We start from the raw sequence: 17451 nt of genomic DNA, 5'->3' as shown, positions 1-17451 counted from the left end.
TGATGTTGGTTCGCTTGAAGTTGTCCCAGAGGTTTCTTACATTATCTTCAATTTTCTGGATTCTCTTGCCTTCTAGCTTCTGTGGAGGAGTGTCTTCTGGCTCTCTATGTTCCAAATCTTTGACTTGATTCTTGCGATCTTCCCTTCTGTTTTTAGGACTCTGTAGAATATTTTTTATTTCAGACAATGTATTCTTTATTTCTTGTTGACTCCTTATTAATTCTAGTTGATCTCTTTTCATATCCTCATAGGCCTTATCCATCTTTTCTAGGAAATTCTTGAAAAACCTTATAAGCGTAGATTTGAACTCTATATCCAGACGCTTTTTGTCCTCCATTTCTTTCGTTTGTGATCTATTTTGTTGTCGCATTTCGCAGTTACAGATGGGACGGGGTTTCAGGGTGGAGCCTGCAGCTTTGGCTTCCGTCAGCCCCGCCCTATGCGGGTCCTTCAGTGCTCGCTGCCGGCGCCTCTGAGAGAAAGGTGCCCTTGATTTTCGCCTGCTGCCAAACAGTCTATGCTCTCCCACAATGAGCCCGGTATTGGGGTTCAGTTCAGTTGGAAGTGGAGTTGGAGGTGGCGTTCACAGCAGTCTGGAGCCCCAGTCTCCTTCCCGTCAGGGCAATCCCGCGGCACAGCCGACTGTCCCTTCTCTGGGGGCAGTGTGCGCGCCTCCAGGACCTCCTTTCTCCGCTACCCCGGGGTTCCGACTTATAGCCCAGCTCCCTATGGCTGAGCCTGAGTCCCCGGGGTCTGGCCCAGAACGGGGGTTCAGAGCAGTTGGGGGCCCAGCACAGTCGGAGTTTTATCTCCTTTCCGCTAGGGAATGCCCGCCAGGCACTCGGCCTCCCTCCTCTCCGGCTCCGTCCTCTTCGCGTGTGCCGCGTGTCTCCGTACCTTAGGCTTTTACAGCTCCTCCGTGCTTCCTTCTGGTTTTCTCCTTGCTTCTTGTTGTAGGATTTCCAGTCAGTCGACTTTCCTGTAGTTCTGGGTAATGTCCATTTTATATTTTAGTTGTATTTTATTAAAATTGTTGTGTGCGGCTGCGGCTAGTTGCCTACCCGAGCAGCCATCTTGGATTCTCCTCCATCATTCCAATATACTCTTAATATAAAACTTTGAGGATATTAAAGCTGCCACCAGATGGGCAGACAATTACTTAGGAAACTGAGTCATTCAAAAAGAACTATGTATTTTAAAGCTTTCAAAATTGTTTCATATAAAAACTAATGAAAATAAAAATATACAGAGAAAATTGAAAGCCTCCCTTTACTCAACCTTTGAAAACCTGCCCCTCAATATCCTATATAATAAAAGGCTAATATGCAAATAGACTGAACGGTGGAACAACCAGAACAACTGAACCACCAAACAGTCGCTATGACGTGCACTGACCACCAGAGGGCATGTGCGGAACATGGCGGGCGTTGGTCTCAGTGGGATAATGGAGCACCAGACCAAGGCAGGGCACCAGTTACTACCATCAAGGCAAGCCTCTGGTGGTTACTGAAAATTTTTTGCTTCCACGCACACTGTGGTCCCACCCAACACTTGTACCTGCTGCCACACTGACCCTGCTTGCACCCACTGCTGGCTCCCAGTGCCAGCCCTGATCACTCAGTGCCATCAACAGTGTGAGCGGCAGGTGCCAGCCCCAATCACCCCTCAGGGCTTCTCCACCTCCTCCTGCTCCTGAGGGGAGATCAGGGGCAGCACCTCTTGCACCTGCTGCCGTCATAGTGACCAGTTGTTCCACCGTCAGGCCAAAACCAGCTCTCCAACATCCCCCAAGGGGTCCTGGATTGTGAGAGGCTGCAGGCCAGGCCAAGGGACCCCACTGGTGCACAATCAGGGCTGGGGACCTATGAAGGATGTTGGCCAGTTGGGGAGGGACCACAGGACAGCTCCAGGGCGTGTCCGATCCATCTTGCTCAGTCCCGATCAGCCGGACCCCTTCAGCAAGCTAACCTACCGATTGGAGCATCTGTCCCATGGTGGTCAGTACACATCATAGTGACTGGTTGACCAGTCGACTGTCTGCCCCTTGGTGGTAAATGCATGTATTAGTGAGCAGTTGAGTGGCCTTAGCATATCATTAGCATATTATACTTGGATTGGTTGAACAGACGACCAGACACTTAGCATATTAGGCTTTTATTATATAGGTTACAGTTTACTAGAAAAAGAGTGTTTGTTAGATGTATGAGATGTAATGGAATGATCTTCAAATTATATACTGATGAGTGAGAAATTCAAATTATTGAATGTAGAGGGCCGCCTGGGAAGGCACATGGGCAATTTTCCTTAATTATCGTCAGCTGAACTCAAGGCGTAGGCAGAGCCACACCTTGGGAACATGTTTCCCCAAGATGGTGGACATGTTGTCAGCTTGGCCTTCATATCATCCCAGGTGTCAGCAGGGGTGGGACTAGATATGTAAATCCAGGCAAGCTAGGGCCTACGTAAGAATGCAAATAAGTTGGTGTTACTTCCCGGTATTGGGGGTATAAAATAAATGCACTGGGAGAGGTTGTTGTCTTCCTGCCTCTCCAGCAGACAGTATGGCAGCCCACCCAGCTCCCAGCTTAAAATCTATCTCTGTGTCTTCTCATTTTATTTCTAATATTTCTCACTCCCTGGGTGCCTCCACTTAGAACCGGTTCGTTCATCTCTCTTTCTGTGTGGGACACGGAAAAGGGAGATCCCCGCTATGTCTGGCCCCTGCATTCGAAGAGTGTTTTTAGTATGCTGCCATTTGCATAATAAAAAGGGGAATATACACACACTTATATTATATATTTTAATTATATATTATATTTTACGTAATATATATAAAAAAAAACAGTAAACTGTTAACAGTGGCTACCAATGGAGATGCGGGAATGAGAAGAGTCAGGTGCTGAAGGGAGAAAATGATATAGTATACATTACATAACCCTTTTCTCTGTTAGAATTTTTTTTAATGTGTCTTTCTTTTTCAATATGAAAAACTAATTTATTTTTAAAGAAGGACAAAATAAAGGTGCATGCTACCTCAAATTAAGATTGAATATCTCAGGACAATGTGATAACATTTGATTATTTTCTTCTTCTTTGTGCTTTTATGCACTTGACAAATTTAATAAATGAAAATGTGGTACTTCTATAATCAGAAAATAAGTACATTCTAAGAAAGCATAAGAAGGAATTAGCTTTACCTTAATTAGACAATGTCTAATGAGGCACTGAAGAAAAAAAGTTGTACTTTTGTGTCATTCATATGCATGCAAATACCAAAATATATTTATAGAGTTAAAAATCAGTCATTGAAAACAGAAGTACAGCTGAAACCGGTTTGGCTAAGTGGTAGAGCGTTGGTCTGCGGACTGAAAGGTTCCAGGTTCGATTCCGGTCAAGGGCATGTACATTGGTTGCGGGCACATCCCCAATAGGGGGTGTGCAAGAGGCAGCTGGTCGATGTTTCTCTCTCATCGACATTTCTAGCTCTCTATCTCTCTCCCTTTCTCCTCTCTGTAAAATATCAATAAAATATATTTTTTTTAAAAAAAGAAAGAAAAGAAAACAGCAAGTACAACAAAAACTAAAATCAAACCGTTAAAATCCTGGACTCTTTCAAATGGGACAAAGTTCTGATAACAATGAGAAGAATTTGCTAACAAATGTATCATTATGACTGTCTAATGCTTTCATCATCGAGTCTGATGACTTCACCATTACCAGAAGATTCAAACACAAGGAGAATATTAGATTATATGTTATTTTATTTTTTTACGAAGACCCAAAATTATAATGCTCGGGAAACATTCTAAGACTTTATCTTTACATCACCAAAACTAAAGGTAAGGCTTTTAAGAAGGGATTATATAAACATTTAGATGACCTGGGAAAATCATAGGTAGAGATCATCCTCAAACCTTGGCCTTAAAGTACGTAGTAGGTGACATATAAAAATGTTTCTGGCTTTAAGAATATTGTCATTGAGGGCACATTGTAAGAAGACAATCTGGTTAAACAGAATCTTACTTCATACATAGGGTATTTCTAATGAACTTGAATTTAAAAGTTGGTCATTTCACATTTGTAGCTTTAAATATTCTGATAACTGTATTGCAAAAATGTAACAAGGAATAGACGACCTTTATTTTTCTGAATTTTAAATTACCTTTTTCAGCTTAAAATGTATTTTTTAAAATTCTTTTTTTTCCAATTAAAGTTGACATTCAACATTAGTTTCACATGTACATTATAATGGTTAGATATTTATATAACTTACAAAGAGATCACTCCAATAAGTTTAGAACCTGCCTGGCCCCATACCAATTTATTACACTAGAGGCCTGGTGCACAAAATTCATGCAGGGGGGTAGTGTCCTTCAGCCCAGCCTGTACCCGCTCACAATCTGGGACCCCTTGGGGGATATGTGAATGCCAATTTAGGTGGGATCAGGCCTAAATTGGCAGTTGGACATCCTCTTGCAATCTGGAACCCCTGGTTTCTAACCGCTTGCCTGCCTATCTGCCTGCCTGATCGCCCCTAACCACTTGCCTGCCTGCCTCATTGCACCTAACCCCTCTGCCTGTCTGCTTCATTGCCCCTAACCACTTGCCTGCCTGCCTCAACATCCATAACCACTCACCAGCATTCCTGATTTCCCCTAACTGCTCACCTGCCTGCCTGATCCCCCCTAATCACCTCTGCCTCAGCCCCTGCCATCACAGCTTCTTTGGGAAGGACATCCAGAATGACGTCCAGAAGGTCATTCGACTGTCCGATCTAATTAGCATTTATGCTTTTATAATTATAGATTAATGACTGTATTCCCTATGCTGTATTTTATATTCCTGTGATTATTTTGTAACTGCCAATTTGTATTTTTTAATCTGTTCACCTTTTTCACCCAGCTCCCCAACCATCTGGCAACCATCAGTTTGTTCTCTGTATCTATGAGTTTGTTTCTTTTTTTATTATTTTGCTTTGTTTCTTAGATTCCACCTATAAGTATAATCATATAGTACTTGTTTTCTCTGAGTTATTTCACTTATCATAATACTCCCTAGGTACATCTGTGTTGATGCAAATGCCTAAGTAATATTTCATTGTATATATGTACCACATTTCTTTATCCATGTCTAACAATAAACAGTTAGGTTGGACCTTCAATATCTTGGCTATTGTATATGAAATATCCTTTCCTGTTTCTGGCTATAGTCTTCAAAGTCTATTTTGTCTGATGTAAGTATTTTTACCCTAGTTTTTTTTTTCTTTCTTCTTTTATTTTAGTAATGTTTAATTTTTTTCAATTATAGTTGATGTACAATATTACTTTAGTTTCAGGTGTACAACCCAGTGATTAGACATTTATATAATTTTTAAAGTGATCATCCCAATCAATTTAATACCCATCTGACACCAAAGTTATTATCCTTTTTTCACCTACCCCCTAACCCCCAATCTGGCAACCATCAAAATGTTCATTATTTACAACTAGAGGATCAGTGCATGAAATTCATACACAGGTAGGGTCCCTAGGCCTGGCTAGCGATCAGGGACAATTGGGGCCTTCTGATTGCTGGCTGGGACTTTCCTTCCCCAGCTACTGGCTGCCAGATGGAGCCTTCCTTCATTCCTCATGACTCTCTGGTGGTCAGTGCATGTCATAGTGAGCGATTGAACTTCCAATCTCCCAGTCAAACTCCCATGGGGACAATTTGCATATTAGCCTTTTATTTATTTATATATATATATATATATACTAGAGGCCCAGTGCACAAAATTCATGGGGGGGGGGGATGTCCCTCAGCCCAGCCTGTACCCTCTCCAATCTGGGACCTCTCTCACAATCCAGGACGGCTGGCTCCCAACCACTCACCTGCCTGCCTGCCTGATTGCCCCCTAACTGCTTCTGCCTGCCAGCCTGATCACCCCCTAACCACCCTCTGCCAGCCTGATCGACACCTAACTGCTCCTCTGCAGGCCTGGTAACCCCCAACTGCCCTTCACTGCCGGCATGGTCACCCCTAACTGCCCTCCCCTGCCAGCCTGGTCGCCTCTAACTGCCCTCCCCTGTTGGCCTGATTGTCCCCAATTGCCCTCCGCTGCCAGCCTGGTCACCCCCAACTGCCCTCCACTGCAGGCCTGGTCACCCCCAACTGCCCTCCTCTGCAGGCCTGGTCACCCTTAACTTCCCTCCCCTGCCAGCCTGGTTACCCCTAACTGCCCTCTCCTGCTGGCCTGATCACCCACAACTGCCCTCTCCTGCAGGCCATCTTGTGGTGGCCACCTTGTGACCACATGGGGGCAGCCATCTTGTGTGAGGGTGTGATGGTCAATTTGCATATTACCTCTTTATTATATAGGGTAGAATAGCCAAGATATGGCAGCAACACAGATTTTTTTTTTTTTACATTACATTTGCATGAAATATCTTATTCCATCCCTTTATTTTCAGACTATATCTTTTGAATATATGTATGGGTTTTGTTTTCTTCTCTATTCAGCCACTCTATGTCTTTTTGAGTGAAGCATTTAATCCATTTACATTTATAATAATTATTGATAGGCATGAAGTTATATCAATTTTATTATTCATATTTTTAACCTTTTTTTTTTCTTCTTAAAAAAGTCCCTTTGATATTTCTTACAATAATAGTTTGGTGGTAACAAACTCCTTTAGTTTTTTCTTATCTGGGACAGATAATATTTATTTTAATGATGTTTTTCATTTAACCTACTATATCTCTCAGTTCAATTCCCGGTCAGGGAATATGCCCGAATTGTGGGCTTGATCCCCAGTGTGAGGAATGTAGAAGGCAGCTGGTCAATGATTCTCTCTCATCATTGATGTTTCTATCTCTCTCTCCCTCTCCCTTTTCTAAAGTCAAATTTAAAAACAAAACAAAACACTATATCTGAAATTTCATTTCAACATTTAGTAAATATAAACAATATTAATAAGTTATCTTACTTTTTTTTCATACTGAGACTTCAAACTCCACTGTTTGGACTAGCAACATTTCAAGTATTCATTAGTCACTTGTTGCTAGTGACCATAATATGGGAAGGTATAGATCTAAAATAGCTTGCTCATTAATTATAAGTGTTAAAAAATAAGTATATGAGACCTCTATTTATTCCAATACATAATTCAAAAGCAGGGCCTGTTCTTGGATGCTGCCTACTAAAAACCAGTTTATGCTTGTAAATAGAAATCTTAACACTTTGAACACAAGTTCAGCGCATTGGCTGGAACCAATATTCCATTTTATTTATTTACTTTATTTTTTATCCTTACCTGAGGATATTTTTCCATTGATTTTTACAGAGAGTGGAAGAGAGAAGCAAAGACAGAGAGAAATATCGATGTCAGAGAAACATATCTATTGGTTGCCTCTTGCACACGCTCCGACCAGCCCCAGGCCAGGGAAGAGCCTGCAACTGAGGTATGTGCCCTTGATTGAACTGAACCTGAGGCCCCTCAGTCCGCAGGCTCCTGATGCTCTATCCATTGAGCCAAACTGGTTAGGGTGCCAATATTCCATTTTAGAGTTTAATGCCTTTAATTTAGACTTTTAAGACAAGCTCATATAATTTTAGGTTACTAGTTGTATAGTCTTTGAGTAAATTATTAGTCTTGGAATAAATATATTAGGAACAAATATGTAAACATCAACTTTAGGGAAAGAATACATTCCAGTGCATAAGGATGTCCTCATGGGTATCTCCTTTTATCTTCACAGAAGCACAAGTAAATAGAACTTGTTTTATTAAATTCCCTTAATGCAATCATGGTGGACTTTGATAAAAGTACACAAAATGAATGTCACCAACACTTTGTACCTAACCTAAAAAGAATCAGTTGGCATCTAAGGGAGATTTTTGCAGGCACTTCAAACAGTATAGGTGGTTTATGTAATTCAAGTTTGCCTTCTTTCTACAGCTGAGCAGCCTAGAATCAGACACTTGGGTTGGTAGCCAAATTTTCATAAATTAACATGTTATTAGAAGATGGCAAGAAAGTTTTTTATTTTCCAAAAATACCCACTCTTTTTCTCTCTCTTTTTCCCCCCCTCCAGCAGAGAATGAATTCTAAATGGAAAATACTGTTATTGGTTTCATTTGCTTTATCACTGACATTGATTAAACAACATTTCCGGTAAATATAAAAAATTAATTAATCTTTATCTTTAGTGATTAGTAAAGTTTATCTAAAATACTGAGTTTTGTCTAAAAAGTATTAATAAACACTCCCTAAATTAATTAAAAATTATCTTCTCTTTGGGAAATAAATCAAATCATAAATATACTAATCTTTTCATTTTTCAATATTCAATGAGTATTTATTGAGTATCTTCTTGGTATCAGGCCCTGTTCTAGGTACCAAGAATTAACTCAAACCAAGTGACTGCTCCTAGAAACTTTACAGTCTAGGTGAAGAAAATAGACAATAAGCAAAGAAATATGTAATATATTATCAGGAGCATTGTATTATATTATCTCTACAATAAAAGCCTAAGTGACCATAATGGTGGAACATCTGGAAAGACTGGTCGCTATGATGCACACTGACCACCAGGGGCAGATGCTTAACACAGGAGTTTACCCCTAGTGGTCAGTGAGCTCCCACAGAAGGAGTGTTGTTCAACCAGAAGCTGGGCTCACAGCTGGCAAGTGCAGAGGTGGTGTCGGGAGCTTCCCCACCTCTACGGCAGTGCTAAGGAGCAGCGAGCTAAGTGGTAAGGAGCAAGGGGTCCTGGATTGCAAGCCTGGAGTCGGACATCCCCCAAGGGGTCCCGAACTGCGAGAGGGAGCAGGCCAGATTGAGGGGATCCTCCTCCCCACCCCCAGGCCCACCCCATGCACTAATTTCATGCACCGGGCTGCTAGAATATAATAATGCTATAAAGAAAGAAGGCAAGATAATAGAATAGAAAGTGTTAGGGGCTATTTTAGATGTATTTTAAATTACATCAAAGTTCCATCTAATAGGAATAAGATTCAAAGTTGACCTGCTGTAGAAATACAGTTGTACTGAAGAACAAATTTGCTAACCTGCTAGAATTTTCTTACATAAATAAGTTCAAATTCTTATCTCAGCCATACATTCCTCTTTGTTTTATTTTTTAATAAGCAATGCATTGTTACTGAATGCTATTTGAAAATTAGCTATATTGTGGTAGCTAATGTTTTAAAAATAGCCCCTTTGCTTTGGTATCACGTTCTACATGTTATTTGCCCTTTGGGGGAATATGCCTTAATAGAAAGGACCAATGTCATGTCAGAGCTGGATGCCATATATTTCATATATTCTGTAGCATTCTGGCTGACATATAGTAGGTGTTTAGTAATTATCTGGCTAATTAAGTGAGTAAATGAATGAATTTGAATTCTATATTTTCTGATATTCTAATTGCAGTAGGGATTTGTTCAAATTTAACACTAAATGCATTTTTTCCCCATTTATAAAGAATAAAGAAGAACCTACAGAAGATAAGTCTCTGCTGGTAAGAATCTGTGTTTCATAAATATTCTACAAACTGTATTGAAAACAAACTGATTGGAGTCAAGTGGGTCCTAATGCCGATGGCAATCAAAAAGTACAGAAAAATAACTAAATTCTATAGAGGCAATCACTGAGACATTTCTTGGATATCAGTTCATAAATATTCTACACACACATAACTGTATATGTGTGTATGTGTGTATCTCCAAATTTTTCTCACTTCACACATTCACATGCTTACACACCAGACAAGTTTTTGACATTTACTATAGTTTAAATATCTTTTTCCAGGATGATATAATTGATAGCCCTCATTAGTCAACCACATTTCTACTACTGACCATTGTGTAGAACCTGAGAAATTAGTGACATTTAATCAAAATTAGTAAAAAATATGAATTTTAAAATTCTTCATTTGTCATAGTATATTTTTAATGGAGTTCAGCATGAATGATTAGATTTTGAATAAGCATGAGGCCTGGGAAATCCTAAAATAAAATATCTTTGGCTAAAAATGCCTCTGAAATGTCAAAAAGGGATGCACTTCTAACAGTTTTTACAAATATTTGATTTTTAAATAATTATTTATTTACAAGAAGTTGCAAAAATATTAAGTACAAAGAGGTGATATGTACCTTTCATCAAAGTGTCTCCAATGTTACATCTTATATAACTGTACAATATCAAAGCGGGGAATTGGTGATGGAACAATGTAGTATATAATTATATGAGATTTTGTCACATGTGTAGATATGCATAACCACCACAGCAGTCAAAATATAAAACTATTCCCTAGCCATGAAGACTTCCTCTGAGCCACCACCTATACTCATACCCAACCCTCTTTTTCCTCATCTTCCCTAACCTTTAGTACTACTAATCTAGTTTATCTCTATAATTTTATCACTTTTAAAATGTTTCTAAATGGAATCATACAGCATATGGTCTATTTATTGAGATAAATATTTTCCACTCAGCATAATGCCTTTGAGGTCCAGCCATGTTTTTGTGAATATCAATAGGTTATATACTTTTTTTTAAATCCTCACCCACGGATATTTTTCCACTAATCTTTTAGAGAGAGTGGAAGAGAGAGGGAAAGACAGAGAGAAACATCCATGTGAAAGAAACACATTGATTGGTTGCCTTCTGCATGAGCCCCGATCAAGGCCCTTCAACCGAGGTAGTGCCCTTAACCGGAATTGAACCCAGGACCCTTTGTCCACAGGCTGACATTCTATCCACTGAGCCAAAATGGCTAAGGCAGTCATACCTTTTTATTGGCATTAGTTTAAATATCTTTTTTGATATTTAGGGTAATATTCCACAAAGGGATGTACCAAAGTTTATATAACTATTCATCTGCTGAGAGACACTTTGGTTGACAGTTCTTTTCTTACAGTGGAAATTATTGCTCCACTTCCTTTTGGGTCCATGATTTCTGATGAGAAACCCACTTTCATTCAAATTAGTTTTCCCCAATAGGTGAATCATTTCTCTCTCTGACTGCTTTCAAGATTTTTTCTTTAACTTTCAGAAATTTAACTATCATGTGCTTTAGGTTTACCCTGTTTGTTCACTCAGTTTTTTTCAATCTGTATGTTAATGTCTTTTGTCAAATTATGGTGAATGTTCAGCCATTTTCTTAAATCATTTTTTCAGTCCCATCCTTTTTTATTCCCTCCTTCTGGTACTCCAATTGCATGGTCTTTTGTTATAGTCCCGTATTTCCCTGAGACTGATTTTTTTTTCATTCTTTTTCTCTGTTGTTCAGACTGAGTTTTTTCTATTATTTTATTTTTAGGTTCATTGATTCTTTCCTCCATTCTCTCCATTATGCTATTATTCAGCCTACCCATTGAGTTTTTACTTCAGTTATTATATTTTTAAGTTTTAAATTTATATTTGGTTCTTTATATCTTCTATATCTTTGATAAGACTTTCTGTATCTCTGCTATTATTTTCTTTTCTTTTTTTCATTTATTTCAAGTGTTTGTAATTGCACAATGAAGCATTTTTATAATTGTTGCTTTAAAATCCTTGTCAGATAATTCTAACTGTGTTATCATGGCATTTGCAGACTGTCCTTTCTCATTCAGAGATCTTCTTGATTCTTAGTATGAAAACTTCCTGATTCTTGGTATAGTAAGTGATTTTTATTGAAACCTGGACATTTGGGTATAATGAGGCTCTGTATCTCACTTAAATCTTGCATTTTCATAGGCATCCTCTTATATTGCTCAAGCTAGGACATGGGTAGCACCTGCTCATTACTGTCATTTAGGGGTGAAATTTGAAGTTCTTATCCCTGCCTCCATTGAAACCTGGAGGGGAGGATCTCCTTGTTACTAATAGTGGGGATGGAAGTTCAGGCTCCGTACATGGTCTCCACTGACACCAACAGCAGGAGGGTGACCACAATTGCTGAGCAGTGATGAGAGTTTTAACCCCCACTAACTTCCTCTAACTCTATACCAGTGAGGAGGGTAGGGAGCCTCATTACAGTCTGTAGAGGATGGGAATCTGAGCTCTCCACTTGCCTTGGCTAAAAGGATGGACAGTTTTTCTGTGTTATTGTGCTGGAGTACAGTGCGTAGTGTTTAAATGTTCTATCCTGCCTAACTTGCCTTTTTCCTGGTCCTTTAACTGTAAATAGCAGGCTTTTGGGGGGGCTCTTTTTGTGTCTGTGCCCAGTGGCATTTCTGGGCTGTTGGCTTCTCCCTACATGTGGCAGAAAACCCAAGGAATTCACTGTCATGTCAATCTTTGAGTCCCAAGGTGCCCGCCTGATCTGCCTTCTCTTCACCTTTCAGAGTCTGTATATATAAATGTTCAGGGGTTTCAGCTATACTTAGTGATAGGGAAAAGTAGTACTATTTCGTCTTTCTGGAAGCAGAAGTTGCTTAAAGTTATTTTACAAAATATCCCTGGTTTATAAAAGGGGAATTCCCTCATGACCTTGATAATTAAATAATTAGCTTAAAAGTACAACAAACCCTTAGGTAGGTCCTCTTTGAATGAAAATCAATGATGAATATCTGAGCCCTTACTTCAACTCCTGCATTTCAACACATAACAGAGTATCTATCACATAGGAAGCTACTAATGTTTGATAAATGAATGAATTAAATCTGTATTTTTGCCTGAATATACATTATTCTTTCTGCTCTGTTAATTTTTAAAATATGTTTATATTTATTTCAGAGAGAGGAAGGGAAAGGGAGAGAGACAGAAACATCAATGATAAAAAAGAGTCATTGGTTGGCTGCCTCCTGCAACCTAGGCATGTCCCCTGAACAGTGACCTCCTGGTTCATAGGCCAATGCTCCACTGAGCAACACCAGTCAAGCTGCTCTGTTAATTTTTAAAATATATCCCCATTCATGAACCATACTGTTCCTTGCCTTTCTGCCTTTGGTCATGACCTCTTCACCCTATACCTCTTTAGTCCTTATCCTTCTAGACCCAGCTTACATATTTCTTTTCCAGCTGGTTTCCCTTAAGCCCAAATTTAGGTTAAAGGCCCTATTTATATGCTCCCCTGGAGATCTGTTTTTCCCTATTAGCGCTTATTACTCTGTACTATGATTATCTACTTAATCTTGTCTTTCCCACTAGTTTATCAGCTTCTTTTTGTGGCAGGAGCTGATGTAAATGTTCAATTACCAAAACAGCACCAAATAGTGCTTGTCATATTATAGAGATGCAACATATGTTTGCTGCATAAGTGCGTTACTCTTAACTTGATTTTCTCTTTGTACCCAGGGATCATGAAGCAGAAGAACCTCAGCTATCAGACTGGTTTACTCCTAAGTAAGAACAAAAAATTCTTCTCACAATATAACAATAATAGTATAACTCAATTGTAACAGAGGAAATTTTTTCCCCCCTATCACCAAATTGTAGCTATTCTGAGAGGCTCCCAGGACTTAAGAGTTCCTATCTTTAAGACTTTCATGTACAAAATGAGGGTCTATTTATAAAGAGTCAGGCATTTAAGGGTCAGAATGAGAAAGCTATTATCTGGTTTAACATTCCTGGTTTTATTAGAGGAAAGAAAAATGATCTCTCTTGTCTTTTTGTTTAAAATAAAATGATCTCTTCAATATTGAGATATCTGGAGAAAAGCTCAGTTTTTTGTTCTAATTAAGAAGAAAAAAATAGCCCTGGCTGTTTTGGATAGAGCATCAGCCTGCGGACTAGGGGTCCCAGGATTGATTCTGGCCAAGGGCATATACTGGGTTGTGGGCTTAGTCCCCAGTGGGGGGCATGCAGGAGGTAGCAGATCAATGGTTCTCTCTCATCATTGATGTTTTTTCTCTCTCTACCTCTTCCTTCCTCTCTGAAATCAATAAAAATATATTTTAAAAATAAAAAACTATAAGCTTAAAGTAAATATAAAAGAATAAATATCTCAGAACAGCCAAATAAATTGTGAAAAATAAATTTGCCTTAACAAATATGAAAACATATTCTAACATCACCATGATCAAATCAACATGGAATAGATCAGAATAGTAAATCCAGAATTAGAGCACAAGGATACTATGTAAAATTTATCCTATCTAGCCGAAACCGGTTTGGCTCAATGGATAGAGCGTTGGTTTGGGGACTGAAGGGTCCCGGGTTCGATTCCGGTCAGAGGCATGTACCTTGGTTGCGGGCATATCCAGAGTAGGGGGTGTGCAAGAGGCAGCTGATCAATGACTCTCTCTCATTGTTGTTTCTAACTCTCTATCTTCTCTTCCTTCCTCTCTGTACAAAAATCAATAAAAAAAAAATATATAAAAAAAAAAAAATTTATCCTATCTAATAAAGAGGGAATATGCTAATTGACTCTCACACTGTTGCAAAGATGGCAGCACCCACAGCCAATACGGAGGAAATGTGCTAATTGACCACCACGCCCTCAAAGATGGCAGTGCCCATAGCCACAAGATGGTGGCATCCAGTCCCCTTAGCCCTGCCAGGGTGGCAGGCATGCAGCAATGCCTGCCTAGGCGGCCCTGGCCACTCTGTGTGCCTGAGTCTCAGGTAAACAGGGCTGGCCTAGGCTTGTGCTGCTGGCAGTGGGAGCAGCAGAGGTGTGATGGGGCATCACCTTCCCCTGATCGCCTCCCACCCCTGAGGGATCCCAGACTCTGAGAGGGGGCAGGCTGGGCTGAGGGACCCCCCCCTCCAGTGCATGAATTTTCATGCACCTGGCCTCTAGTATAAGACTTGGCAAGGGTTAAATGAGTAATGCAAAGTACTAAATAATGGTGCCTGGCACATAGTAAGTACTTCGTAATCATTAGCATATTCACTTGGACAATAACTTCTGCTGTCATAATTAAGTGGTACCTGATTAACTTGTTTCTTGTTTGTTCAACAGAAAACGTCCTGATGTAATAACAACAACTGACTGGCTCGCTCCAGTCATATGGGAAGAAACTTATAATAGACAAGTCCTGGAAAAATATTATAAAAGAATGAACATTACCATAGGGTTGGTTGTATGGTCTACTAGAAAGTAAGTGCTACTAATATTCATCTTTTTTTTTATTTTTATTTTGGAAAAGTGTAGTTAAGCACCCAAGGATTTTCTACACTGAAAGAACTACTCATAATTAACCCCAATCATTATTTCTGGCTGGCCTGTATGTCTATTTATCTACAGTACCTATTTTCTCCAACTGTGGCTGAGTCGATGACACTACTTGGGAATCTTTTCATTAATATTCATTTAGCTCTCTTTTTCTTTTTTCACAACAAACTTTGTGGTTCTTCTCAGGCCCCCAAATCACTACAGCCTCTTTCATTAACTAATAGACTTAAGATACAGACCCAACTTCTCTATCCTTATCTACTGGCAGCTCTTTAGCAATAATAACATAAATAATGACAGCATGTTTAAATTATGTTATCTACTGATGATTTTTAGCAAAATAAGTTTTTCCTGTGTGAGTATGTTTTTTTTTTTTTTCATATCTTACAGGTTTACAGGACACTACCTGAAACAGTTCATCCAATCTGCTAATAAGTACTTTATGATTGGCTACAATGTTATCTTTTACATCTTGGTGGATGAGTACATGCTACTACCTCCCACAGAGTTAGGTCCCCTTCGAACATTTAAAATATTGCCTATATTACGAGATAAGTTCTGGGAAGACTTTAATGTCCTATACATAAAGAGCTTAAATGTGTACATCAGAGAATACATCCAGCATGAAGTTGACTTTCTCTTCAGTATGAGTATAAACCAGATCTTCAAGAGTAACTTTGGAGTGGAAACCCTGGGCAAATCTGTAGCTCAACTTCATGGATGGTGGTATTTTGAGAATGTTAAAAAATTCCCTTTTGAGAGAAGACCTAAATCAGCAGCTTTCATCCCTTTTGGAAAGGGAGATTTCTATTATAATAGTGCAATTTTTGGTGGCACACCTAAAGAGGTTTTAACCTTCACTGTAGAATATCAAAAAGGAATAATTCATGACACTGAAAATGAATTTAGCAGCACACATGAACGTCACATAAACAAGTATTTTTTTGTCAATAAGCCTACTAAGTTGTTATCACCAGAATACAATTGGGATCCAACTTTTAGAACTCCTCCACAAATTAAACATGTTAAGATAGCATGGCAGTCAATCGGGATTTGATTGTTATAGCATTAGATTTATGGAGTTAATAAGTGAGTCATAATAATTACTTAAAAATAAAATATTAAAATTTTCAATGTTTTAGAAACTTACCAAAATGTGTGATCTTTCAAAATATTGATAATTTGTTTTCTCCTTATAATTTTAAATCTACCTATGCTGAATAAATAGATAATTAAATGTTAGTGCACACATAAGGAACTGTTTGACATTGAAATTGGGACTCAAAAGAACTGTTGGCCCAGAAAGAAACTCACTACAGCCGAAAGTAGAGCATTGGTCTGTGGACTGAAAGGTCCCAGGTTTGATTCTGGTCAAGGGCATGTACTTTGGTTGCAGGCACATCTCCGGTATGGGGTGTGCAAGAGGCAGTTGGTCGATGTTTCTCTCTCATCGATGTTTCTAGCTCTCTATCCCTCTCTCCTCCTCTCTGTAAAAAATCAATAAAATATATCTTTAAAAAAAAAAAAAAAAGAAACTCACTACAGACTGATTCATTTGCCTCTCAGCATAACCATTATTGCTTGTCTCATTTCCGGTTCTTATAAGTGTACTTCTTGTATCACATGATCTCACTCATCTAGGGGAAATAATGAACAACATAAACTGATAAACAAAAACAGACCCGGAGACAGGGAAGCATCAATCAGACTGTCAAACCTCAGAGAGGAGGTAGAGGAGTGTGGGGGGAAGGGGGAAAGATCAACCAAAGGACTTGTATGCATGCATATAAGCCTAACCAGTGGTCACGGACAACAGGGGAGTGGGGGCATGCTTGGGGAGGGGTGAGGGATGGGAATGGGGGGATGAGGACAAAAAATGTGATACCTTAATAAATAAATAAATAAATAAATAAATAAATATAAATAAATAAATGTTAGTGCACAGTAATGTTATTATCTACCTATAGATAGATACCCACAAAATGTCAAAGGGCTATATGCAAGGAAAAAGATAAATATTCATTCACTCACTCATTAATTATTTACTGTTTTTCAGTGTTGTGATATATATTGCTATGACTAATCTCCTCAAATAGCATTTGATTTCTATATATCTAATTGAACATAGATGAACTAGAGATATTCTACCAAATATGCATCTTACCTTACTATTACAGAGATATTGAGTTTATTTTGTTCATGCTACAGGAATTTTTTTTTTAAATAGATATCTCCTGAACTCCATGATATTCTTCTAGGTACAGTCAAGGAGGGATAGAAAAATGTGTAAGCTGAATGTTGAGAGTTATGTCCAATTTAATTCTGCCAATAACCATGTATATGATGTTGGAAGCAGCTCTCCTC

At 38.9% G+C, this 17451-nt stretch overlaps 1 protein-coding gene across 1 annotated transcript; it reads left to right on the top strand.

Moving 5' to 3' along the window:
* Nucleotides 1–8079: 8079 nt before the first annotated feature.
* LOC311629698 (glycosyltransferase 6 domain-containing protein 1-like) lies at nt 8080–16754 on the top strand (the record flags this gene model as incomplete). The annotated part of the gene is made up of 5 exons (XM_084898042.1): nt 8080–8153; nt 9466–9501; nt 13266–13313; nt 14875–15012; nt 15478–16754. The coding sequence occupies 5 exons, from the start codon at nt 8080–8082 to the stop codon at nt 16142–16144; spliced, it is 963 nt and encodes a 320-aa protein (XP_084754168.1). The 3' UTR covers nt 16145–16754.
* Nucleotides 16755–17451: the final 697 nt, after the last annotated feature.

Source organism: Pipistrellus hanaki, assembly GCF_964339955.1.
Source record: "Pipistrellus hanaki genome assembly, chromosome: 11".
NCBI lineage: Eukaryota > Metazoa > Chordata > Mammalia > Chiroptera > Vespertilionidae > Pipistrellus > Pipistrellus hanaki.
This window is presented reverse-complemented; position numbering and strand designations above follow the sequence as displayed.